The sequence below is a fragment of the Psittacula echo genome (assembly GCF_963264785.1).
Source record: "Psittacula echo genome assembly, chromosome: 2".
Taxonomy (NCBI): domain Eukaryota; kingdom Metazoa; phylum Chordata; class Aves; order Psittaciformes; family Psittacidae; genus Psittacula; species Psittacula echo.
In genome coordinates this window covers 97,773,955-97,800,391 of record NC_137737.1, presented here as the reverse complement: position 1 = coordinate 97,800,391, position 26,437 = coordinate 97,773,955, and the positions used below count along the sequence as shown (strand labels likewise).

The window sequence follows — 26,437 nt, the reverse complement described above, 5'->3', positions numbered from 1 at the left end:
TTTTGGGGCAGCTTCATCCTGTGATAACACTGTGACTGCTTATAGATTTGCCAGTTAGACCTTGGCATTTAGGAGCTCTCCCTACTATATTGCTGCTTTCTGGAAAACTTTTAGCTGGTTCTTATGGTTGGAAACTGGTACTTCTGTTCCCAACTTTCAGATGTGCTGTTGCAGCCTTTGTGAATGGGGAGTCTTGAACTGCGCCTGGGTTCTGAGCACCTTAGGAGTCGTTTGGGATCATCTTTTAAAGATTGCCACAAGTACTGAGATAGAATAATACGATGTTAGCCTGGGAGCACCCTGGCTGTGAACCTAGGATAAGATAAAGGCCAGGAAACTTAGTGCAGCTCAGACAGACTGCTCAGTTACAATGGTTTTAATAATAAATAAAAGGAAATGTCCATAATAATGTCTTGCCCTGTAGTTATGATTCACTCCAAGGGGTTTGTTTCTTTGTGCATATCTCAGCTATTAAGTTGTTTGTCTACGTAGTTGTGAATTCATATCTTAGCACACTCCCTGTAACCCTAGATTTGTCCTTGGAGAAGAAGACTTTCCTGTCTTCTTCGGAGTTTCCATTTGGATTCAATTTGTTCACCCTTCTTCCCTGCCTGCCCTGACTGTCATCCAGATAAGCCACTCAGGCAAAGCTAACGTATTATTTCCTCTACTGAAGCAGTCTCGAGCATCTGTCTGCCTGTATCTATTTATGTATGGTATTTTTATTTCTATATGTACATATTAAAAATTGTGCATCCATGTCCCTTCAGCTTCTTTTGCTGAAGCTTTTTCTTCTTTTTTGGGGTTAGACTTTTCAGCAAGGTGTGTTGTAAGAGGACATAGGGTAATGGTTTTAAACTAAACCAGGGAAGATTCCAGCTGGATGCAAGGGAAAAATTTTTTACAATGAGGGTGGTAAAATACTGGTACAGATTGCCCATAGTGGTGGTGGATGCACCATCCATGGAGACATTCAAGGCCAGGCTCGATGTGGTTCTGGGCAATCTAATCTAGTTTAAGGTATCCCTGCTTATTGCAGGGGGGTTGGACTAGATGGCCTTTGAAGGTCCCTTCCAACCCAAACTATTCTATGATTCTATTTTTCACATCTATGATCAGTATAACTAATGAAGGAGTAATTGTGATGCTGTAAGTATTGTAATTAGTGCTTATTTAGTTACAAGGGTACATACACGTCAGCAGGGTATTGTATAAACTGTTTTTTATAGTAAAATTTTGTCATAAATTTTATTAGAAGCTCATGTGCTTAACAAGCACTTGCAGTAAAAGGTTGTATGCCTATAACCTCTAATAACCATTTGAACTTGTAACAAACATGTGTTCTTTTAGAGAAAAATTACATGAGACATTAACAAATACTTAGTGTCAGTTCTAGAAATTGATATTAAGTAGCAGTAGCCTTGCTTAAGGATTTTTAATTTTGTTGAAAAGCATAAGTGCCCTTTAAAATAATGTGATGTTTGCACTAATGTGGCATTTTCTTTTTTAACTACAGTTGGAACTAACTTTCAGCTACTTGGAAATCCAAGGAGTAACTTCCAGTAAACCAGGTCAGGTGAGTGTATTCTAGATAAGATACTTGTTCACTCGTTGCTAAATCTGTTCCACTAAAGGAGGTAATGCTCTAACATGCAGGTCTCCCTATCCAGTGAGTAACTGTATTTTTGCATTCTTAAATTCATACTGCTTTAAAGTCTTAACAGTAACGGTAAAAATTTAAAAAGTCAGTTTTAGGAATGTGTTGTGCAGATGGGATGACGATAAGAAATATCTTATTTCCTCCTAGTTCAATATGGTGCCAGTTTTCATTTGTCTCATAAATGAATATGTTTCTCAGAGATGATGAAACAATGGCAGCTGGTACACAGTCATCGCCACCCAAACTTGAATGGCTTCTGTGGTGTATACCTTTACAGTGAAGTCAAAAGCTACTGAAGCTACTATTTACATTGCAGGCAGAAATGGTTCCCTTCCAACTACTCGCGGTGCCATTACTGTATACCACACAAAATATATTTGACAGCAAGTTGTGTGCCAAAAAAAGTGAATGTCAAAGAGAAGGTGCTGAAAAGAAGAATGCCTTCAACACATTTTTAATTCATAAGATGAACATATTGGCAATATTTGACAGTTCAATTGTATCAAAAGTCTTAATGTGTTTCATGTGTGTTTGGCTTTTAAAAAGCTTTTTAAAAATAGGAGCGTCTGCCACTATTTGAACTCTGAAAAGCTCTTATTGTGTTTAGCATGTCATCTTTCTAGCCTGGCTTTTGGAGCTTTCCTTACAGAAGAAAAGGTCTGGGTATTTACTATTATAGACATTTAGTAAATTCTATATATGTTTCTGTAGCTTGCTTTATTTAAGGTACTAAAATGCCATGGTAGCTAATGCTAATTATTCCTGGAGGCATAGGCAGTCACTGTTGTAGCAGGGTTTACAAGGGATTTTCAGCAGCCTCACTTACATACCATTTTCCTAAAATATTTTTTAAGGTTTCGCATGTTTACATTTATTTGTGTTTTAAATGTGTAAGCTTACAGCTGAAGGCAGGCAGAATCCTAGACTAATGCTTGCGGGGCAAATCATACTGCTGCAGTTTTCCTGCAAACAGTGTGATATATCCATGATACCTGAAGAATGTAGTCTTGTGCTAGGCATTTTGCAGAAAGCCATGAAACGCTTCCCTCTATAAGAATAGGGAACAAATGGAAAGAGTGATACAGGGAAATGTGTTAATATTTGGTGACAATGAAAACCAGTAGTAACTTGCCCACTCATCTTCAAGGAGCGATAGCAACAGGTTCAGAAAGGAGTTGAATTGGTGGGAAAAGGTGTGAAGATTCTTGGTGTGCTTTTGGGGTAATGCAGCCTCTTCAAGGATTATCTTCGTGATGATCCTGGGAACCAGTTTCAATAAAACCCCATCTTCTATAGCATATTGTGCCCTCTTGTACTGTCTATCTATATTTCTTGTTTGTTCCTAATGTTAGCTTCTTACTGTGAGTTCACAGCTCCATATCTAAAAGACTAAATATGTGCTAAATAGTCACATTGGAGAAGACAAACATTACATTGCTTCCTGTGGTGCAGCAGACCCGATGTGTCAGTCATACTGTAATCTGATTTAATTCTGAATGTTGCATATATAATGGAGATGGAGATGAGTTGCAAAAGGCTTTACTTTTCCCCTTCACTGAAGCAGCTATTCCCCAGACAGCGGGACAGTTATCACAGTATGTTAGAGATTGGAAGGGACCTCAAAAGATCATCTAGTCCAATCCACCTGCCAGAGCAGGAACACCTAGATAAGGTCACACAGGCATGTGTCCAGGCGGGTTTTGAATGTCTCCAGAGAAGGAGACTCCACAACCTCCCTGGGCAGCCTGTTCCAGTGTTCCGTCACCAATGTTGGCTGAGTTACTGCTTCATCCAAACCAAGACAATATATTACCGTAACATTTTCTTAAACTGCTTAGATCAAACATTAGTGCTTTTCCAGAGGATCACAGCCATTAAAGACTTCTACTTTTTGCTGGAGGAAGCGGGCCCTGCTTGTTCAATAGTTTCCTGTCAGGCTGCACTTGCTTCTCCTGGTGTTCTGGGATGTGTTTCAAAAGAGGACAAGGATGTGAAAAGCTTTTGGTTTTCCAAGTGCCAGCTGAGGTCAAGGTCCTTTGAAGATTTACTTCCCATGGGAAGCAGGGTACTGTTAGGAAAAACAAAGTTTGAGTACATTGTACATTCAAGAAGAACTTTCAGAAACTTTACCTGGAGCATTGCTGTGTCATGTCTTAAAGAGTAACAGGTTCCTACCAGCACACAGATCATTTAGCTGGCATTCAGAATGCTCTCTGTTTTAAATGGACACGAGTTACATGATACCCAGTTCTTGCCTTCATGCCCTCTTATTTGTAGTTGATTATGGAAACTGAGAAATGCAGCATCTCCATGAAGATGGCGTCCTCAGAAGATGTGAACGAGGTGCTGGCGCACATCGGGACCTGCCTCAGGAAGATATTCCCTGGACTCTCACCAGTGTAAGTGTCTTTTAGGGCACCTCTAGTGGGAACAGATTGTGCAGCAGCAGTGACAAGCTACCACTTTTTGTTCATTGGTCTCCCCACCCTGACCTCAGAAATGCACTGAGGATATGAGAAACACCTGGAGACAAGTGCTGAGCTTTTGTCCAGGTGTATGGCAAAACCAGGAGGCAGTGCAGAGCACTGGGAGGCTATGTGTCACAAGAGCCTTTGCTTTGAAGAGGGGGATGCAGGTGTTTGGTGTCTTGAGTTTTCATTTTACCTTGTTGCCTCTCCAGCCTCAGGTATAGCTTAGGTTCTGGGGCTTTGCTGTAATTTACTTCTTTTGGGTTTTGTGTGGGTTCCCCCCTGAAGTAAAATCTGAGTTGGGAGAGGAGGGAAAAGTTCTGTTTACTTTCAGTGTCTGTGAAATGATGCACATGATTGGGAGACTTGTTCTTCAGAACTGAGCCCTGGGCAGTCTTGTTCCATACTTTCCATGGTTCAGCTGGCTCCTTGGATCATATGACTCCTTTTCTATCATTTCTTTGTTCTGCTTCTTTCTGCAGTGCTCTTGCCTCTGGTTTTCTTTTGTATCTGTGCCTCTGAATTTTGTACCTTGCAGCAATTTTCAGTACTTTTTCTCTGCTTCATTTTCTTTCTTTTGTCTGTCCTTGCCTTATCTTCATCACTGCCTACCAGATCATGCAGTTCTACTGTTACTTTCTTGAGCTTCTAGTTTACAACAGTATGAGAGAAAATGGACTGTGCAGCAGAGTTTTCCTGGACGTGCTGATTTTTATAAGTGAACTTTTGTAACAGACATTAGATGTGAATGGTCAAGCTAAATTTTTTTATTTTGGGTGCATGTCTTTATTATTCACCTTTCCTGTAGGTGGAGTAGGAAATAAGTTCACAATCTCTGGCTGGCAGTTTCTGGTTTTGACTTCCAGTGTTCTTCTGTGGCAGTATTATTAACTGCCCTAATGGAGATTGAGCTCTACCTTCAAAAAACATTGCATACAAGTAAATATTTGTGAGCAGGTTTGCCATAAAACCTCAGTAATGATGCAAGAAATACAGGTAAAAAGTAGAGCAAAGAGGGTTGCAAGACTGTGTGTGTTTGAGCAATATGCATGTTTTCTCTTACCTTTCTTGAGAACATGGGTAGAGTATTTTGGGGTAGCTGTATGGAGTGCTTGCTTCCCAGAAAAGAAATCAAAGTTCTTGCTTTCCTGTCAGATGGCACAACTTTCCAAAATGAAGACACTGAGAGTTGTGCAGATGATGCAAGATCAGAACAGGCAAGAAGGGGAATGGAGGATTTTCCCATTAATATCTCTTATTAATTCTTCCCTTCACCCTGTTTTATGGAATTCTGCAGTTTATGAGGCAGTCTTGTCATATAGAAGAACAGATAATTCAGTTTTTATAAGGCAGGAGGGATTATATTTCTGTCTTGGGGAAGAAGAACATTATCCAATTAGAAAGATCAGAGCTGAGTATCTAGAGTGCAGCCTATAGGCCACGTAGCTACTGGGCGTGCTCTATGTCTATTTGCCCTATAGTGCGTGTTAGATGAGGGCCATAAATGTCCTTAGCTTCAGTGATCCTGTCATGAAAAAGTATTTAGTTGATCCAGTAGTCACAGGGTTAATCACTGGAAAGAAAGAAGAGACAAATAAACGTTACTCCTGTTGGACTGCATCACAATGTGTGTGGCTTTTAGGTAGAGAATTGAGTTGTATTAAAGTTGCTAATTCTTCCCATACACTCATTTAAAATCATGCTTGAAGTAAAGAAGATTTATGAGTTTAAAAATACTTTCAAAGTCATTAATGTGTTTTTTCCCCCCCCCCCCCTCCCTTCGTATCTAGGAGGATTCTCAAGAAAGTAACTATGGAGCCTTCAGAAAGACTGGCTAATCTCCAGGCCCTGTGGGACAGTCAGACAGTGGCAGAGCTTGGACCTTGTGGTATGAATTTAAAGGCTCAAATATAAAAAGGCTGGAATTGAAAAGTCAGGAAGTTTAATTCTATTTCTGGCAGAAGCTTGTAAAGGTGTAATTAGTTTTAAGGTGTAATTAGGATGGAGCAGACTTCTGATTGGTAGGTGAAGGCACTATATTAAGCTTTCATGCAACCTTCGGGGCAAAGATAGGATAGTCTCAGTTTCTTTCAGCAGGACAATGGACACTGTTCTGAGAGAAAAAAAGAGTGAGTTTTTAAAGACTGAGTCTTTAAGTATTGAAGTATCCTTTTAGATGTTTGTTTGTTTGCTGCTGTTACTATTATGTTAACTACTCTCTTGGGTTGTTTTTAGGGGGCTTTTCCCAGATGTATGCCTGCGTTTGTGACTGGCTTGGGTTTCCCTACAGAGAAGAAGTACAGTGGGTAAGTACCTGTCTTGTTCTGGAGCTCTTTTCAGCTAATTGTACAAAAGATGAAAGAACAGGTAAATCATAGAACTTGAAAAAAAAACCCCAAACCAACAGTTCTGTAAAGATGTGTTCGGTTATATATTTTTAACAGGATGTTGATACAATTTATCTGACACAAGATACCAGAGAGCTGAATTTGCAAGACTTCAGCCACCTTGATCACAGGTAAGCAATGTGCAGTAATCATGGTAATATTTTGCAAACTTTCCTCATTCTCCCTCCCAATAGCGTTTGCCTGCCCTTGCAAAAGTGGGATGGTCCCGTAGCTGCTACTTGAATTTGTAGATCTCTGATGTGACTGTCTGTAGCATTTTTGCTTTTCAGCACAAAGCTGCTGGTTTTGCACAAAAGCCCATGGAGACCACATTTCATTGAGGATCCTGAGAAAAGAAATATATTTTGCTCTTGGAAGCACTCCAAGAAGTTAGCAGATAGATACTTTTCCTGTGATGGCGGATGCAGGAGCTCAAATTCATCAGAGAAAACATATAACTACATCTGGTGGGCAAAGCAAAAAAGAAAATTATGCAGTCTTTACTTAGGCAGAATCTTTTTCTCATGGTGTACACAGTAAAGAGAATTATTTTTGTCAGCAAGTCAGTGGAAGGTTTGAGTTGCTCAACTGAATCTCAGCCAGTAGTTTCTTCACTTACAATAGATGCTATCAAAAATGTGTGCTTCCAGAAAGGGCCTAATTGAGGGTAATTTTACTGTGAAATGTGGAGATATAGCTAAGTGGTGTATTTAGTTTACTGAATTTAGCTGGCTGAGGCAATTGGATTCTAAGAAAGTTGAATCTGAAGATATTTAGGTAGGAGGAAATGGGAGGGAGTCTTAACTAAAATGCGTCATTATACAAGGAAAGTGACAAATGCAAGAAATTGTAAATAAGACAGAGAAAGCACTTGTTTCTTTGGGAAAGTCCAGTGGAGGAATTAAGAATCCGTCAAAAGTACAATGTTAAAATATTATAACAGGAAGGCTGAACTTGGAGGAAGGTAAGTAGGAGTGTTTTCCACAGCATTCTTTGCAACTTTAAGTTATCTGGTCTGTAAACTCACAAAAAAACCCCACTCAAATACTTTATGCAGCTTCTGTGATGGGTTTTCACAGTCTGCACCGAATCCCATGCCAAAGTTACTAAGCAGTTCCCATGTTGACTAATTCAGCGGTAACTCAGACAAGACAAGGGCTGCAACTAGTGCATGACAGATACAGTCAAAAACTGTTTGTTAAGCCTTGCTGAGAGAAGGTAAGAGAAGGAGTACTATTCAGCACAAGCAAATACGAGACAACATAAGAATGCTTTAAACATACTGCAAAGTGGAAGTGCTGAGAACACCATGGGGCATTCTTCAGAAGGTGGCTTACAGATACCCAGGTTTAATAGAAATTAAAATGATTGAACAATTTATGGGTAGTGAAAACCGCTACTTATTATGAAAGAGTAGATAGAAGAACTGTTTTAATATTTAGAATATCTCAGCTGGTTCAAATGAGCTGGCTTTTGGAAAGCAGAATAATGGGCTTGTTGCTTCACAAAAGCTTTTCATTGAAGTATACTTGACATAATTGACATCTCTGAGGAAATATATTGGCGTGGTTAACAAAAATCTTTATTAAATGTCTCACGATTGTGTTAAGTGCAAAGATTCATAACAATTTTGGAGCTGTTTACATGCCATGGAATCTGTCCTGTGATGAGAGTTTCTACATGTTGAGGACTGAACTGAGGAAAATGTTTTGGATTAAAACTTCAAGAAAAATAGATATTTCAGGAAGACAAAGTCTTACGTTATTCATGTACAAATTAGGATATGAGATCCCAGTCAATTCAAGAATGTATGCGAGTGTTTTGTGATACATTTAGAAAGTAAGAGTGCTATAAATTAACAATACACCATCATCAGTTGCATTTTGAGAGACTGTTGTCCACATAATTTTGGGCATTGCTGTAACTATTTCATGTTGCGTAGTAGCTCTGAAGCGAAATAGGATGGGTGCACCAGGCTGTGCATTGCAAAAATAAACTATTTGTGGTTTTCCTAGTAAGGCATTTCTGTTAGAGGTCAGCATAAGATGTCGTGGATTATAGATGAATTTAAGTTCCCAGAGCATCTGACTGAGTGCATAGCATGGATTGCCACATGGGAACATGACTTCAGAGGTTTTATGTGAAGTTATATCATGCTACGAACCATATAACTGTTTAACAAACAGGAAAAAAGGCTCAGAGTGAACAGGGCTTACTTAACTCAGTGGCATGATTTTCATCTGTGTAGCATATGTTTTAGCATACTTGGACATTCAAAAAGATTGTCAGAAAAGCGTGATTGGTTAGGCTTCTTTGCAGTGTTTTAACTTTCTTGCCATTTTAAATACACAGGGGGACAGAGATACTGAAAAAACATGAAGGCATTAGATAAGCTTGAATGTTGTGGGAGCTTGGAGAGATTTTCTGCATTCCAGAAGAAGAGAATCTGTTCTCAGTTTAAGATGGCACAGATTTACATTTTGTAAATTTTTCTTTATTCTGGATGGTAATTTAGTAAACAAACTAATGAATATAAGCAACTCAGTGAGTGAAGTTATGAGAAGGCCCTGCTTTTGGAAATGGTTGTTAGTGTTCTTTCATACTGTGTTGCAAAAAATTAAGATCATTATTAACACTGCATCTAGAATTTAACAAAGTGAATAAAGCAGAATATAATTTTGAAAACTCAATAAGAAGTGCACTGAAGTTAGACAAGCTCGAAGGAAGAGAAGCAGAGGTAAATTCCTAATGAATACTCACTGGCCAGAAGCACCTTCAGAAAATTGAACAAAATGGGAAAAAAAACTAAACTACGTATCAGATGGTAGAGTCTGATAAAGCAGAGTTTCTAGACAGTAAGGCTTTTGCAGAAATGGTCAGGGGTTTCTCTATCTTCAGGCATGTGGGGAAGGAGGCAACGGGGGGAAGCTAGCAGTTGGTGTTGCTGAAGGGTGCCAGTATCTGTGCTTGTCTAGTGTTTGAACAGACAAGCCTTGAATACTGCAGAAGACTAAACTATTTAAAAATGAGAATTTGCAAATCAGCTGCGTTGATTTGTTTTAAAATATTCCTGTCCTGCGGCAGTGATGTTTCTTTAACTTCCTGAAAGCATGATGGTTTTCCAACTAAGCCTGAGAACCCCCTGCCCTTTAGCATTTCCCTCCCAGGCCTGGGGAGAAGAGAGGAGAAAGGAACACTTCAGGCAAGTTGTGCCTGCAGCCACTCTCCTGCCTAGAAGTTACTGAGCTCTTGACAGCCCTCCTAGCTGGCTTATCAGCTCCCTGATAGTGTAAACATTGGAGCCAGTGTTCCCCTATCCATGTCCTTCTGTTCCTTTGGAGGAACTAGACTGCTGCTGATGCCTGAAATACAGCTGGTGGTGCCTTTTGCCTCTTTTGGGGTTGGTGGTCCACAGCATTAACAGCTCTGCTCCACCAGTGTGAAAGTGGTACCATCAGCCTGTCCAATGTTTGCCCTGCAGCATTTACTGCTAGCTGTGGCTGGCTGGTTACCACTGTGTGGATAAACCAAAATTACACCTGAAAGCCTTACACCTTATGTTCATTCCACTTTCAAGCCAAGGGCACTGGCAAGAGTGACATCAAAGGTGCTAATTCATGATCTTCTTACTGCTCGTGCCAGCGGAAGGCAAAGGAAGACAAACCTCTGTGTGTGGACATTCTGTACTCCATAGCAAGTTTCCTATCTGCCCAAGGAAAATGCTGGGAAAATGCTTCTGTGGTTGTTATTTTTCCCTCCTGACATTTCACTAGTCAGTAACTGCTTTACATGGAAATGAAGTGTATGTGTGTAGGAACAAAACCAACATGGTGGACAGAAATAAATCTATACACTTCATGAAGCTGCTAAGACTCTGCTGTGCCAGTGGAAATGAATTCACCATGACACTTGATGTGTGCTGTGAACAGGATGGGAAACAGTCTTAATCCTTGAAGGGCACCGCACACTAGTTCCTCTGCAGGAGTGCGAAAACAGTCTATTTGCATGAGCTTCGCAGTCGGTGGGCTACAGTCTTGCTGCAAAATGCTGCACCTTCGTACCGTTACCTTAGTGATGGGCTTGCACTTCCAAATCTAGCAACCGCATTTCCCAATATAGCCTGCTGAAGGCTTGTCCATATGATGTTGCCTTGTCTCCTGGCTTTCCTACATGTTTAACAGCCACCCTGAAGTGTCTGAGGGTTTGTAGAGAAAAATTGAAGGAGAGGAAGAAGGAAAAGAAGATGGAAGAAGGATGCTGCATGTTTACTGCAGATCTCTGCCTGCCTTGCCTATATCCTGAATGAGAAGCTGGCGGGGAGGGGGGCGTAGGACTGGCTTATAAAAGCCAATACTTTTAAATTTCTCCCTGTAAAAACTCAGGCTTGGATTGACACTGTTTGCTGGTCTGATAAGTTCATGTATATTACAGCTCTTTGTTTCATTATAAAGACAAGGGCTTTCTAAGTAGCTGTTAAGTCCCAGTGTAGGTGTATATATGTATTTAATATTGCATCAAAATGATCCAAGTGCTGTGCTGCTAAATGGTGTGCTAGTGCCTGATGAATGATTCAGCTGGGGGGTAGTGTACAGATATGACATTTGTCAACGTCTGTTATTGCAGAAACTTAACAGAGGGAGAGCAGATCGCATTAAGAGGCTTGGAATGAAGAAAACGGGAATAATTTAGAATTTCATTTGTGAAATCCCTTTTACAATTAAGGAGAGCTGAAAGTCGCATTATCCCTTTGCAGGTCTCCTGCTTCCTGGGGGAATTTAACTATAGTAATGAGACAAGGAGGTGTTCTCTAGAAGCATTTAGTCATGGGATTGTATTAAATCATCAGACTGCCAAAAAGCTTTTTAGCGTCATGCTAAATTATAATTAGAGGTGATTAAGAAGCTAAAATATGTCACAGGCTGAAGAAAAAGTAATGCTATGAGTAGGAATGGCAGCCCAGACAAATTCCTGATTTAAAAATTCATGCTAGAATGGATGTCAGTTGGACAGTCAAAAATTTGTATTAAAATACCAAAAAGACACACAGCTGCTGGTGATGCTTGATTTTTAAAATGCTGAGCTTTCTGTAATGGGGATGGTACTTTGCATTGCAAAAGCATGGGGAATTAGATACGGAAGAACACTTAAGAGATTGTTTCAAATGAGCAAAGACAGTTATCTGAAATGTGTGTAAAAGTGTTTTTCTTTTTCTAGAGACTTAATACCTATAGTTGCTGCTCTGGAATACAATCAGTGGTTTACAAAGCTGTCCTCCAAGGATCTGAAATTAGTAAGTAACAAATTGAAACAGTATACTTGCTCCTACCAAGCTATGCTGTGTTTTAGAGGATGCTGTTGCATTTTTCAAAGTGAACTTTTTTAGGCAGGTAAACTGGGTAATCTCTTGAAGTTTTGTTTTCTCCCTTAATCATAGCAGGAAAATATAAATGGTTAGATAGTTAATTCATACTATAGAAACACTGTTGAGAGGCAGGTCTTGTCAAAACTTCAAGTGAATAAAGTTTGAAAACCTCCTTGGGCAGTAACAGTAGCCCATACAACTACTTCATTAGGTGTTGCTAGCTTCCCCAAACAGTATTGGGTGACTAAATAGGAAACTGCCTTCAAAGCAACAAAACATCTGCTACTTTTTGGAGATGGAAATAAAGTGTCAGGATTCTGGGTTTTTTTTCTTTGCATGGAAAGCAAGGTTTTCCTCGTAATTTTCATTGCAACCTGGTGATTTTTTTCTCCCCATTGTCTGAAGCTAACACTGTGTAGTAACAAGTATGTAGTGATATGTGACATTGACATTCTTCCACATCAGTTTTCTTTCTGAAAGAAAATCTAAACAAGTTGGACAACTGAAGAAAAGGCCAAGAAACTCAGTAATTATTTGACATTTTAAATATTTCAAAATACACTATTTCTTCTAAACTTGCAAGTTTATAGTCACAGGTAAGCTCAGTGGTTTGAGAAGTTGCTTTCACACTTGCATCCAGAAGCTTTTCTCCTTAATAATGGAGGTTGAGTTTCATGTTTAAATTGATGCAGTTTTATTGATCTGAAAGTGCTCTTATTGCATTCCTAAGCTATCATTTTCCATGGAAATTCAGCAGAAACTAGCTTATGTGATTCTTGGCAGAAGAAAGCAATAAACTTTCTTGCTAGGACATCTTACTCAAAGTTACGCACAGAATGAAACGGGTTATTTTTAATATTGTAGCTCACTGTTAAAATCGGCATTGTTAAAAAGTATGAGGCAATTAATCAGTTCTGCTTCAATAAAATGAGACAGTTTGGTTAGTTAGAAGAGTGGCTAGTGTAGTTTGCTTAGAACAAGAACTGACCACATCTGTCTGAGATACTTTTGAGGGAAAGTCTTTTTGCATTCTTAGCAACTTTTCTGTGGAAAACAAATAACTTTGTCAATCTTGAAAATGCATCAGTTCCTTTAAAAAAAGATCTCCCACACATTCCAGTTTCAGTCAAAACCAACAGGAAAACATGAATTGTTGGACAGTAAATCTGTGCTATCGGAACAGTGCTGAGAGTCAATATAAGGTCAGACGTATCTAGAGGCTATTTAATGCATTGTGTTTCATGAGTCCTGCTCTGACGTTGTGTTTGATAGATGACACCCATCTTTTTATAGTATAATGTTTTTATAGTACATGCATGAAACTTTCCACTAGCAATCACACTGCTCTAGAAGCATTGTGATAATATGCTGAATTGTTAAACTATGGAAGTCAAAGATAGAATTGGGAAGATGAGTAAGTGGACAGTCTTCAGGAAAAAATTGTCACCTTTACTGTGTAAAAGACAAATAAGATTTTATGTGTGTGGGAGAGCAGGGATTTTTTTTCTTTTTAGGAGATTCAATTAGCTTAGAAGTATAAAAAAAGCCCAAACCAAACAAACCCAAGCAACAACAATTAAAAAAGACCCAAACCAAAAAAAACCCCAAATTACCAAAACCACCAAACTAGAAAATTCAACTCATTAGAGACATAGATGTCCCAAGTATGATTTTCACGTTGTTGTTTTTAAAGGCAGATGACAGAATAGTTTCAGCACTTCATGATCATGACTGTAATTCAGCTTTGGACATCATATTTATGTTGGCTGATGTGTGCTGTGGGAAAAAACAGTCAAATCCAGAAGTGAAATAAATCATTATAATTAAAGATACTGAGGTGTAGAATTCACTGTATGGCTTTTGGATCATTAAAGTTTTATCTGTTTGAATGAGCACAGCTAACAGTTTTGTTATTGTGTTTGGTTAATGGTTCTTGCAAATGTCCATGCAAATTCTAGAATCCAACAACAGTAAGATCATGAGAATTTACTCCTCTGTAGGCTGGGAGAATTCAAACTGAAATACACTGGCCCTTAAGCAGTAGTCCATAGCAGTCTTTGGAGGACCTGCAGCTACACTGCTTTTGCTTTTGAAGTTTTTTGGGGAGAGGACTGTGTTTAGTTATCATTCCTGGTTAGGCTTTATTATTCTTTGCACTAGTCGCCACTTTTTTCTGTAGAATTATCATGTATATGAACAAGATTTCTTTAAGAATTGAGTGCTTTTTTCTGAATCACAAGGCTTGGTTTTTTTGCTATCATTAAAAAAGTCTTGCCCCTATGTTTAGGTGGCCTGATTCGTAAATGCCTTGCTTTTAGTCTGCTTCTTGCTTCTCTGAGTCTTTTACAGAAGTCCTCTGTTGCTACCTGACTCTCTTTTGGATGTTTCTGGCATATTTGCTTACTATTTATGTAGTGTAAGATGATGGCCATGTCCTGGATCCCACTATGATGTACAGCTTATAACTCAATAGCCGCCTGTTCCATGTTTGTGTTCTTTAACGCTGTTCTGTCTTTTCTGTGGCAGTCCACTGATGTCTGTGAGCAGATACTGCGAGTGGTGAGTAGGTCCAATCGATTGGAAGAACTGGTATTAGAGAATGCCGGGCTTAGAACGTAAGTAATTCCTTTGAAATGTTGCATTAGTTGCTGCTTACTCCCAGTAAAAGGGATGTGTGATGTGTGTTAGCTAGAATAAGCATTAAAAAAGCTTGTGCTTGATGTCTACCTTGTTCTGAGAAGCCTGTAGTCACAAAGCTTTTTATCAGGTTTTCCAGAGGTTCCTATGTCTGAGAAATCCCCTTAAACTGATGTTTTTTAAGATTCTGCCTGGAGAGTTGAGTTAAGCGGAGCAAAATGGATTGGATAAGAGCATTAACCCTCAATCAACTCACACTGTTCCTCTCCAAATAAGGTTGCCAGGAGAAGTAGGAACACCTTTTTATCATTTATCATTTAAAACAGTGTTAAGAAAGTGCATTATTGCATCTTGCAACAAATTGTTTTGTTACCAAGAGAGCTGTTCTTACCTTACCCTGGATTGCAGTCTGCTCAAATGTAACAGGACTTCTACATGAGCAAGTTTTTTAAAGAAGCAAGAAAGTATATAAATAAGTTTTAATGTTTTGCCAGGGCCTTAAAAGAAAGATACATATAAGTAAGCCATAGAATTTAAACCTTGCATGTGTTTTAAATAACAGCAAGTTGTAGTTACTAGGTGCTTGCTTTTTTTTCCCTTCACATGAAATAGAAGCAAATTTCAAGTTACAGACTAGCCCAGCTGGAAGTATTTTTATCCTGGTTTAGTGTTGAGAGTATCCTCCAAGACCATGTACACAAGAAAAACTGTAGCACTAATTGATTTTTTATGTTAAAAAAGCAGAAGAAAGATGGGCAAAGCAGAACGTATACTGAATTACAAGTGAGGAAGGAAAACAAGTGCAGGGAAAATATTTGGTGTGCTTTACATTGTCTCCTCTTCTACTGTTTCAATCTTCTTTTCCTTTTTAAGATGGGTTTTTGCATTAAAATACCTTTAACAGAAAATTGCCTAAATAACACAAGAAACTTGAGGTCAAGTTTGGAATTACACCCAAGCTTTCTGATCACTAGAGCACTGCCTTTAATAGCTGTCATTCAAACCTACCTAATTTTAATCCTGTTTTTCTTGCAGTACGTGCCATGAAATTGAGTGATAATCATTAATATTAAAATATACATTGACTACCTTTACACATTGCCTACCTTAATTTGTCAGAGTTGGATTAACTGGTTTCAGTTTCAACAGGACTTGACAGATAATCAACCTGTGACTTTGGTTTTTGTGTCTCTGTCTACATGCACAGTGTTTGGCATTTTGCCTTGGTGTGTATCTGCTCTGATCAGCATTGTCTGCCTGTTTTTGTCAAGGATGTATTTGTCAGTTTTGGCATTTATCATATCTGCTTGCTAAGAGGAAAAACTGTTGTTACTGGGCATCTTCCTTTGCACAGTTTACAGACCAGTCATTTTTAATGAGCTGTGACAGAATGCCAAACCAGGGTTAAGAAAGAGCTACCCAGAGAATGTTTTGAGAAATAACCTGAGCAGATGCAAGAGCATATTTCTTCCTGCAGTAGAGTCAGTTTCAGATGATTCCATTCTCTCCTACCTCCAGCCTCTCATTTCTGTGATTTGGTTTGGGCCATGGCCTCATAAACACTTGTCATCCTCCCAGCTGATGAGACAGAAAACTATTGTGCGGTAGCAGTTGTAAGGATGCAGGACTAGGGAAGTGTGGACTTGCGGTAGGGGGAAATTGTCAAAGGAACCCTCCTGTCTGATAAAATTTGTGACAGTTTAGATGTTCTTGAAAATTCTGACTCCATTGCTGTTTCTTTATCAGATGTAAAGGGTGCAGTTGAGATTATGTTGGATGGCTTTAATGTATGTAGCAAACACTAATGTTTTGGTTAAGTATGTTAACTGAGGTAGATGATAACTCTTTCAGGGAAAGGAAAATCATTCAGGATGACTAGAACAGATGAGCCTGAGAGTTACATCCCTGAGGTGTTTTATAGGGATGGGACAATATGTGATAATCAATATTGATTTCCATGAAACTGCAAGACAGACTCTTCAATCTGCAAAGGCCTGTTTGCAGAAGCTGGTGAAAATGATCTCTTTGCTGTGCTTAACATACTCTCTGAAAGCTGGCAGGCAGGATGTCTCTACCACCTTCTGCACTGTTCTCTGCATCCCTGTTCTAAAGGGAGTGGCCAACTCCAACAGAGAGGAAAAAAGCAGAGGTGCCTGCTGCTGGTACCCAGAAAGCCTTTGACAGTGATATTGTATCTCATCTTCCCCTGCTGGATGGGCTCGGAATGTCCTTAGACCTAACAGTGTTAGTTCCTTCCACACGTCCTCTTTTTTTGCATTACAGGGATATTATCTAGACAGATTTTGAGAACTACTTTTATTTTTCTGAGATTTATGAGTCTGTGGTGTTCTTATGCCTGGTGAAATATCCTTACCTGCCATAAGTACAGTTTAATTGAGTCTGTTTTGAACTTCATCTCCAAGCCTGAATGTCCTTAGTCTAGGCAAGCATGGCTGTGCAATGCATACAGAGTGAATTCCACCTCAGTTGTCCAAAACGTTCTGGGTCTTTCTGCTTATATTGTTGGCAGAAACTGGAACAGTTTGTAAACAAGTCTGGAGGTGTAGGCAGGATACTGTAATGACAAGAATCTGTTAGGGACAAAGGAAGAGGTGGAAACTTCTCATGAAGAGCAGGATTTTTGGGTGGTTTTTTTTTTTTTTGTTTTTTTTTTTTTTTTTTAACTCAAAACCTCATTTTTCCTGGCTGGACATATGGAGCTTAGTTCAGTTGCCTAAGCACAGGCATCTAGTGCCATTTGAAATGCTGTAGGGTATCCACAGAGTGTTGGCACGTGTATCCGAGAACCTACGGGAGATACGCAGTCTTCTGTGGCAGCAGCTGGTAGCAAAGCAGGACACCCTGAGGCCTGTGAGGTAGCAGAGATTCAAGCCCAGAATTTCTTTTTGTCGAGTGTTTGTATTCACATGCTGCTTATATTTTAGGAAAAGAATACACTTTTCCTAAAGGCAGACCGTCATGCGTTTGCAGCACTGGAACCTGTTCTAGCCCCAGGAGTCTGTTTAAGGACATGGGGTTTCAAAGGGAAATTAAACTTGCCTGGAACATCTCTGTACACAAGTGCATCTTGCAACAACAGATAACTGAAAGTTATTTAGGCTATTGCTGTCCAGTCTCTGCTCTTTCCCAGATACTGGAAGAGAATGCTACCTCCATTGCAGTTCTCAGCACCCAGACTAATCTACTAATTTTATGGTAGGCAGGATCTGTCCTGAGGAAAGAGGGTGGTGTTGAATTATTACTCTCCTAGCAACGTAGCCAGTAGCTCTCCCCTACTAGGCTACAGGAGGTAAGATAATGCACTTTAAGGCAGAGAGAAGAAAGCTCAAGGCATATTTTTGATTTCTTCTGCCATGTCTAATTTAGGTGAAGCAAGAACATTGGAAATATAGTCTCATTTTAATGAAAAACCACAGTAAAGCTAGTCCTTTAATACATGAAAGCTTCTCTGTAGGTAACAAGGACAGGTTTGAAGATTTGTCTTGGAGCTCCTAACAGCCAACAGCCTTCTGACTAAATGCAAGGAACACGTCTCCACCAGAGTCTGACAGTGTGGTTGTGTAAGAAAACACAAACTAGCCTTGAACTTAGTGCTGTGGATAGGGGTAGTCCAGCTGCAGCAAAACACTCTCAGACAAGGCAGTGTTCCCTTGCCTCTCAAGTGGATTTTGAGCAGATATAGGTCATGTTACTACAGCTGCCTACCATAGTTAGTTCAAGTTAATTCAAAGCTATTTGTGCTACCTGGTGTGGCTGTTGTGAACATATAGAACTGACATACCATAGTCTCCCGGGACCCATTACTAGGGCTGTGGTTGGCCGGTTATATACTTGGATGCCTCTCACCGTAAAAAGAAGCAAGCAAATAACCAATTCATCTGTGTGCTGCTGTTCTTTGAGAGAGCTACTCCTGCTGTTTTACAAGGTCATAAATACTCCTGGTCTGTTGACCTTCTGGAGATGTTGCAAAGCCTGCCTGGGTGACCTGATAGAGAGCTGCTGCAAGTGAGGGAGTTGGCTTGTAAGTGAAAGCAGGTAGTGTGCAAGTTGATGTATGTATCTCACTCATGCGTGAGTCACTGCATCGAGGAGATGAAAGATGTGCAGGAGTTTTCAGTTTTTCTGTGTAATTCCTATTTCATATCTTCAGATCTCTATCAAAAGCAGATTGAGCTTTGATTGAGTGCCCTCAGTCTCTTAGGTCACTGAATAAATAAATAATACAACACACTTTGAAAGATAACAAATTAGCCAGATAAGCATTGTTTAGAACTGTGAAGAATCAGTTACTGCTCTGCAGTAGGATAGGCCACTTCTGGCTAGTAATCCCTTGATGCTTTTATGCCTCTGAATGTGCTGTTGATAGAGGAGATAACAAGATTCTTTCTCTATTTTCTTGCAGAGATTTTGCACAGAAACTAGCCAGTGCCCTAGCCCATAATCCCAACTCAGGACTCCATACGATCAACCTTGCTAGCAATCCACTTGAAGATAGAGGTATTGTAACTGTAACCTTTCTTTTTTCCTCTTTCTACAAATGTAATAGGAGGATTACTGCTGCTCTATTCAGCTTTGCTTGGATAATAGGTTATTGTTCTGTGTGTAATGCTATTGTAAATATCTGTTGTTCACAAATGACTGAGAATCACTGTTCTTCTTTGGTTTATACATATCCATTAGCTTGTTGAGAAATATTTAAATGTCTTAAGCCAACCATGGATTTCATTAGATTTCATTACATTTTCAGAGAGTTTTCTTTTAAAGGAAGATAAAACACAGTAACTATTTAGGATTAAAGTGGTGTGCATTTTAAAAGGCAATGTAATCAGCTGAAAGATAAAGCATGAGGCAACCTTGTTGCTTGAATTATATTTTCCTAATGGTTTTGTGTTTTTTTTTTTTTTTTTTTTTTATTTCAGCCATGATTCCATATTTATTTTCAGTATTAAAACTATTCCTTTTTTCAGCTTTGAGTTGCACACTGTGTTGGCAGTTTGTGGTGCTCAGTAATACTGGTGTAGCTGGTGTGCTCATGGAGCAAAGTGCCATTGACTCCACAAGATATAAAATCAAGGTGAACAGCACAGCTCTTCTCAGATGGGGCACCACTAGGCATGATACCTACTGAAATCAAATCATTCGCCTCCCTTGTCTACTCTCTTTTCACCCAAGAGGCACAAGGTTACATTCTTTCAGTCTGGAGTTGACTCTTCAGCGCTGCCCATGTGAGACTCCCATTTGCTTCACTTAATGCATTCCAGGGACACAGTGTTCTGGGATCAGACTTTCTTGTGCTCCTGTTGGGCCAGAAGGCAAAAATTTTATACAGTGAACCTTTTCTTCATTTATTTGGTTTGAGGAAATTTTCCAGTCATTTTGCTGTCATGAGTCAAAATAGAAAACCTGCTCATTTTGATTGCAACCTGAGTAACTCAGAATGTTGTCAACACAGGGTTGTGTGTCTCTCCTTTTTTCCTCACTGAACCAGCAAGAAAAGATGGAAAGGGATTTTTTTTTCCTTTCCTCTTTTGTATCTCTTTTCTTCTTGAACTGGAAACAAGTATGAAAATATTTTTAGCTGTTTTCTTTTTACCTATTCAGAGTAGTCTTTTATTTACAGTTGTTCACATGGTTTGCTTTAACTCTTCTGATCACCGCTTGCCTGCTGATTACCTCTTGTCCTCCTTAAGAATCTGTACTCCATGAAAGCAAATGGTTTGCTGACGAACATCATTATTACAGTGTGCCGTAGGCCTAAATGCATTGTACAAGAATTTCTGTTGTAAAATGAAAAAAGGCTGTTATGTTGTTGGTGCACCTCTTCAAAAGCAGAATTTAGATTGTGTTATTGGAAAGGTTTTTCTAGAAGGAACTCATCTTTATCCTGAAAGCAAAACAAATAACCAAACATTTGACAGACATTGTATAGTGCAGAGGATTTTTTTTTTAAACATATCAGTGTGGGTACTTACTTTGCAGCAAACTTATAGATTCAATAGATTCAAACTGTTCTGTAGTATCAACATACGACATACGTACAATGAAGTGCAGCAAATACAACTTGGAGAAATTAGTAGTGTGGGGTTTTTTTCATTATCTCAGTCTCTCATCGCATATGCAATTAAGATTTGACCTTTTCTCTGGGGAATTAGGTAAATTATATGAGTACTTAAAAAGAAATTAACTATAATTGCGACGTGCAAATATTTCATCTTTTCAGTTTAAGAAAGATTTATGTGTCCTGTGATCTGATATTATCATAGAATCATAGAATAGTTAGGGTTGGAAAGGACCTTAAGATCATCTAGTTCCAACCCCCCTGCCATGGGCAGGGACACCTCACACTAAACCATGTCACCCAAGGCCTCATCCAGCCTGGCCTTGAACACCGCCAAGGATGGAGCATTCACAACCTCCCTGGGCAACCTGTTCCAGTGCCTCACCACCCTCACGGTAAAGAATTTCTTCCTTAGATCCAATCTAAACTTCCCCTGTTTAAGTTTGAACCCGTTACCCCTTGTCCTATCACTACAGTCCCTGATGAATAGTCCCTCCCCAGCATCCTTATAGGCCCCCTTCAGATATGGGAAGACTGCTATGAGTTCTCCACTCAGCCTTCTCTTCTCCAGGCTGAACAGCCCCAACTTTCTCAGCCTATCTTCATATGGGAGGTGCTCCAGTCCCCTGATCATCCTCGTGGCCCTCCTCTGGACTTGTTCCAACAGTTCCATGTCCTTTTTATGTTGAGGACACCAGAACTGCACACAATACTCCAAGTGAGGTCTCACGAGAGCAGAGTAGAGGGGCAGGATCACCTCCTTCGACCTGCTGGTCATGCTCCTTTTGATGCAGCCCAGGACTTTATTGGATTTGAAGGGGAGCAAGCATTTCATAAGTAAAAGCTGGCATAATGGAGATTCATGTAAACATTAGTATTTCCTAAAATCTCTCTTGAAAAATCACCTGCAGGAACTGGAAGTTCTACTGTATTATTTTCAGTTATAAGGGAAATAACACAGTTGTGTGAATTATGGAGAAAAATATATCTTTGTGCCTTGTTTGAACAAAAAACCACCCTAAGGTATTGTATATTATTGAGTGCATATAAGTAAAGACTTTATATTATTACATTAATGCAACTGTCAGTATTCCAATAACATGGGAAATGCATAAGGCATAAGATCTGGCTTCAGTTCAGATACAAAGCAGTGTTTATATGAAGTGATTTACACTGGGACTAGTCTCTTAATATGTGTTTGGCTTCCCTTTATGGTACTGTCAATATTTGTGAGACTGACACTTGGAAAGTTTATCAGTCTTGGCTTTAAAATTTAGCCATGCTAAAGCAATGGGAGTTCTGCTTTTGGCTCTACTAGGATCAGAATTTAATCTCATATTTTGTTAAAACTAATGCAAAACAAACATTCTGAAGCCTAGAAATACTCATATTCAGAACTGTGTGCACCCTGATGCAGTTAACTCTACTTCTGGCATTAAAGGTCTCATCTGTATTATGAGGGTAGCAAAAATGAGTGGCTTAAGGGGCCTGAGTGACCAAAAGTACTTCTTTTATGCGCCTGATTCCTGCATCTTAGAACTGGGTGGATCCTTAACCCCCAGTGCTGGTAAGATGTTAAAATTGTTCTGTTTGGCTGGAGTGGTAAGTGGTATGCAAATTGTTAGCTAAATAAGAATACTAAGATGGAGAGGTAAAATTATTTGCTGCATGTCTTACTCAGAAGCCTTCACAACAAAAAATATTGTTAGTGATCCTGATTGTACTCCTTTTTCTCCTCTTTTGCCAGCATAACTCTACATTGATTTTGAAAGCATACATTGTGACTAATTCATCTTAAGAAATGTGGACAGTCCACAACAGATTATAAACTCTGAGACCACTTTAACATAGATTGAGCCTTCTATTTTGTGAGGAACTAAACAGATTTTATTTTAATAGTAGAGCTATGAAAGAAAATCTGTTAATATGACTTGATTTGTTCTTGCTTAAAGTTGCTGAAGACATCTGGTTACCATTGTGCTTTTCAGTAAATGATGCCAACACATTCATGGGTCTCATATTTTGGCAATATAAATAAAATACAGTATGTTATCTTGAGCTGCATGGATGTTGTACCTATCACCAGCATACACGGCATGTTTTTACAGAGAGCATTAAACACCACCATCCCCCTCAAAAATATCTGCACGGTACTCTTTCATTATCAATGATAGTTAAAAAATGATGTAAGCAGAGTAAACATATGTGTATGATATACTAGTGGACTGTTTCATGTCTGCATATGTGGAAGAGGGTACCAGCTTTTGCATTTACTGTGTATTGAATCTTTACCCTCTTTCTCGCTTCTCTTTTCTGTCCGAGTTGCTGTAGAGAACTGTATTTCACACCTCAGGTTAAGCCTGGAGTTTCTGTATTGATTTATTCCTCTAATGAATATTTCAAGCTTAGTTCCATTGTTATTTAGGAGGTGCCCTCTTAATCAAATTTCAATCTTCTGCTTAAATGGAAGAATTAAATTTATGGAGTGTGGAACTTGGATACTATGAGAAATGGCTTTGGTGAAAAGTGTTGGGCTGTGGTTTTTTTTTTCTTTTGTTGGATTTGTACCAAGGTAGCCCAGTCTGTGTCTGCATCTCAATGGGTTTTTACTGCTTGCGATCACACGCGTTTTCAAGCCTGTGTCCTGGCTGGTAACCTGCAGGCTATTGTAGGGGAATTAAGTGGCCATTATGGTTCAATGGACATTTCAGGTTCTCAGGGTTTACCTTAGAAAAAGAGGGTGGTGTTGGCTAATGTGGGTGTCTCTCTTGCCTTGACAGCCCTTCATTTTGAAAGATAATAAGGTTTGAAGTTTTGTGCAAAGTACTGTTGTTAGATTTTATTTTGTTGTTGGGTTTTTTATGTTGAGGGTTTTTTTTGCTAAATCATAAAAAGCTTCCAGATTTTCTAAGTGCTGACTGCTTGACATATGTAGTATCTGCCCTTTGACTCCTTTTCCAAAGTACGTGTGTATTATATAGTCATTAAATTAATTAAGGTTACTCACTGGTCATTAACAGCAAAATTTCCTATCTGTTCAGTGTTTAGCAAAGAACTTATCTTGACTGCATCAATCATTTCAAAGATTTATGGTCGTAAAATACAGGGTCATTTTGCTTCTTTCCACCCCCAATGAGTGCAGTTCTGTAGTTCCACCAGTGCCATTTGCCCTGGTGTGATTACTGTGAAAACCTGAAATCACAGTTGACCTAAAAATGTCCATTTCTCCTTGCTCCCCCAACAGGTGTGTCATCTTTGAGCATCCAGTTCGCCAAACTTCCAAAGGGACTGAAGCATTTAAATTTATCTAAAACCTCCTTGTCACCTAAAGGTATTTTTTATAAGTGTGCTTCTTCATTCTGTTCTAAAGGTTTCAGGCTTCCAATGTAATAATACCTCATGTTACCAGATTATAAAGTAATTGAATCTGTAAATGATTTACAGTATTCCCAACTGCACTGATGCTTTTTTTGCAGTCCTGGGTTGCTGAACTGTGGGCTGAGTTCTATGTCCCCTTCTTACTCCCTTCTGCAAGCTTTGGGTTGAACCTGTATTGTTCAAGAAAGATTGAATTTAGACTTGGCGTAAATGGTATGTTTCATATATGCTTCAAAAAGATGTCTGAAAGCAGAAATGTGTAGGGAGTTTTCCAAATGTTTTGCATGCAATTATTTGATGAAACCATGTGTTGTGACAGTGGCTGCTAAGTGGTTTGTTTCTGAGTAAAGATTTCTTTGTTTTGTAACTTGCAAATTTCTGACTTGATACCGTAATTGCAATGTATATTTTAAAAGCAGTAACAGTCCTGAAACACAAGTCAGAAGCTTTCACAATTTTTTGCGTTGCTGTTTCACAAATAATAGATGCAGCCACCTCTCAAGCAGGCTGCGTAAACCCAGGGTCTCCTGTATAGAACGTGAGTGTTAAAAATAGAAAAAAGTGCACTGACATTGTTGCAGCTTTTTTGCAGATGTTGATGACCTGGAAAATATGAATTAAGGTCTATGAAGGACATTAGTTGGTAACAGATAGTAGCCATGCTCTTTTATCCTTTCAGTTAGTGCTCTGTGAAGTGCACATTCTCTGTTCACCTAAGCTTTAAGGGCTGACCTGGGAGAGAGAGGTTTTTTGGTGGGGTTTTTTTAATGAGTGTTTGTAGCTCTTGTTATGCTGAAGTAAATGGTAAACTATAAACAGAAACTGTGCAATCATGATTGCCATTAAAAAGACTATTAAACTCTGGGATTGGTTTTCTCCACTGTTAACTTCATTTTTAGTGACAAGCAGTTGATTAAAAATCTTGGCTAACCTTACATGTACTCTCGACGTTAGATATTCATGAATTTGACAGAAAGTCATGCAGTTCTGCTGTGTTCATTCATCCTGTTCTTCATGTGATCTGAATGATTTTAGCAAGTGCCTTGAGATTGTTGAGTCAAAGAACACTCTAGCTACACTTCTGTCTTTGTAAATTGCCAGCTTGGTGAAGTTTATCCACAAAACTCTTGTCAGTAAAAAATGAATTCTGAGATTATGAAAAGAATTTGGAAGGTTTTTAACAGACTTTTAAAAGACAATCTTGAAACAAAAGCTGAAAATATTTCCCAATATGTCTAATACCTCATGTGAATCCTAGACCAGACTACATTGCAATAACTGTCTATTCTCCAGAGAATAACGTCACCTTGAATATTATCCCATGGCAGCTCCTAAGTATTCCTTAGAAAAGTATATGCAATGTCTTACAATTGGAATTCTTATTCCCTATTCTCCATAACCACCTTCTCCTGAAAAAACTCAGCTTCACTTCTTCGTTTGTCTGCAAAACTGTCTATCTTAGCCAGTTTTCCTTTAACTTAAGAAGACAGCACTGAATTGGTTTTAACTTGTGAGGCTGTTTTGAATTTGTAATACTTCCTATGGGGAAAGTCTGAAGGAGACCTTGGATATTGGATTCAGTAGACTCCAAGGTGCATGGATTAATTTTTTTCCTCAGACTTTCCTTTTTCCCTTTTAATATATTTTATTGTTTTTTTATTTTGAGCTTTGCAGTTTCAGAAATTCTGTACAATCCCTCACTACTTTTCAATGTTTTGAAGGTTAAGAGAACTTTCTCTTTGAGATAAGTCTCTAAGGTTGAGAAGTGAAGTTCAGGTGGTAACTTCCCACCTGATCTTTCTTCAAATATTGTATCTCAAAGTTTCTGAGGGCTGTTAACACTTTGAGCCTCCTGAGAGCAGTGAAAGAGCATAAAAGATTGTCTGCAAATGAAAGTGAGATTACTGTTAGAGTATAGCATGAGGGAGGTGAAGTTCAAACAGAAATTTATTGATTTGAAGATTGTGGTTAAATGGAAAATTCTAGTATACTCATTCGCAGATAGGGCTTGCTTTTCTGAGCCCAAGCCAAAGGCTAATTAAAAAAATCCTTCATTCACCTTGTTTACCTTCACTGATGTGCCTGATTTTGAGCAGTTGGCCCTTTTTGAACATGAAACAAGCAGCAACGTTATGGATTGTTTGATAGCTCTTCTTCTCCCCCAGACTCAGACATTGCTCCTGAATTCCCATAATTGATTCTTGATAGGACATTCTGAATTGTTAACGGGACATTACGTAAGCTAGATTTGAAGGAGTTAGAAATAGCCGCGTCCTAACTTGTATGTCGAAAAGCTGAAGAATTTCAGAGAAAGAATGCTTCTCAGGTTTGTTCTCAATGTGAGCTTTTAATTTTAATGTAAGAAACATGTATTTGTTTTGATCAGCAGCTGAGAGTCTTTATGCATCTCTTGATATTTTAATTAACTGTTTTTCTGAAATTACAGGCAAATACATTAGCTGAAAT

The 26,437-nt window shown here is 38.9% G+C and overlaps 1 protein-coding gene across 3 annotated transcripts in view; it reads left to right on the top strand.

Annotated features, from left to right (window-relative positions):
• Positions 1–26,437, top strand: part of CARMIL1 (capping protein regulator and myosin 1 linker 1) — a 193,347-nt gene that overhangs the window by 82,274 nt on the left and 84,636 nt on the right. For 2 of the 3 annotated variants that reach the window (XM_080639492.1, XM_080639491.1), the window contains exons 4-12: positions 1,517–1,576; positions 3,938–4,059; positions 5,919–6,016; positions 6,364–6,434; positions 6,573–6,646; positions 11,730–11,805; positions 14,404–14,492; positions 18,938–19,032; positions 23,838–23,924. In XM_080639492.1, the coding sequence (XP_080495618.1) occupies positions 1,517–1,576; positions 3,938–4,059; positions 5,919–6,016; positions 6,364–6,434; positions 6,573–6,646; positions 11,730–11,805; positions 14,404–14,492; positions 18,938–19,032; positions 23,838–23,924 (772 nt within the window). Of the gene's footprint in view, positions 1–1,516; positions 1,577–3,937; positions 4,060–5,918; positions 6,017–6,363; positions 6,435–6,572; positions 6,647–11,729; positions 11,806–14,403; positions 14,493–18,937; positions 19,033–23,837; positions 23,925–26,437 lie in introns of those variants that run through there. The other variant, XM_080639490.1, reaches the window with a different exon arrangement.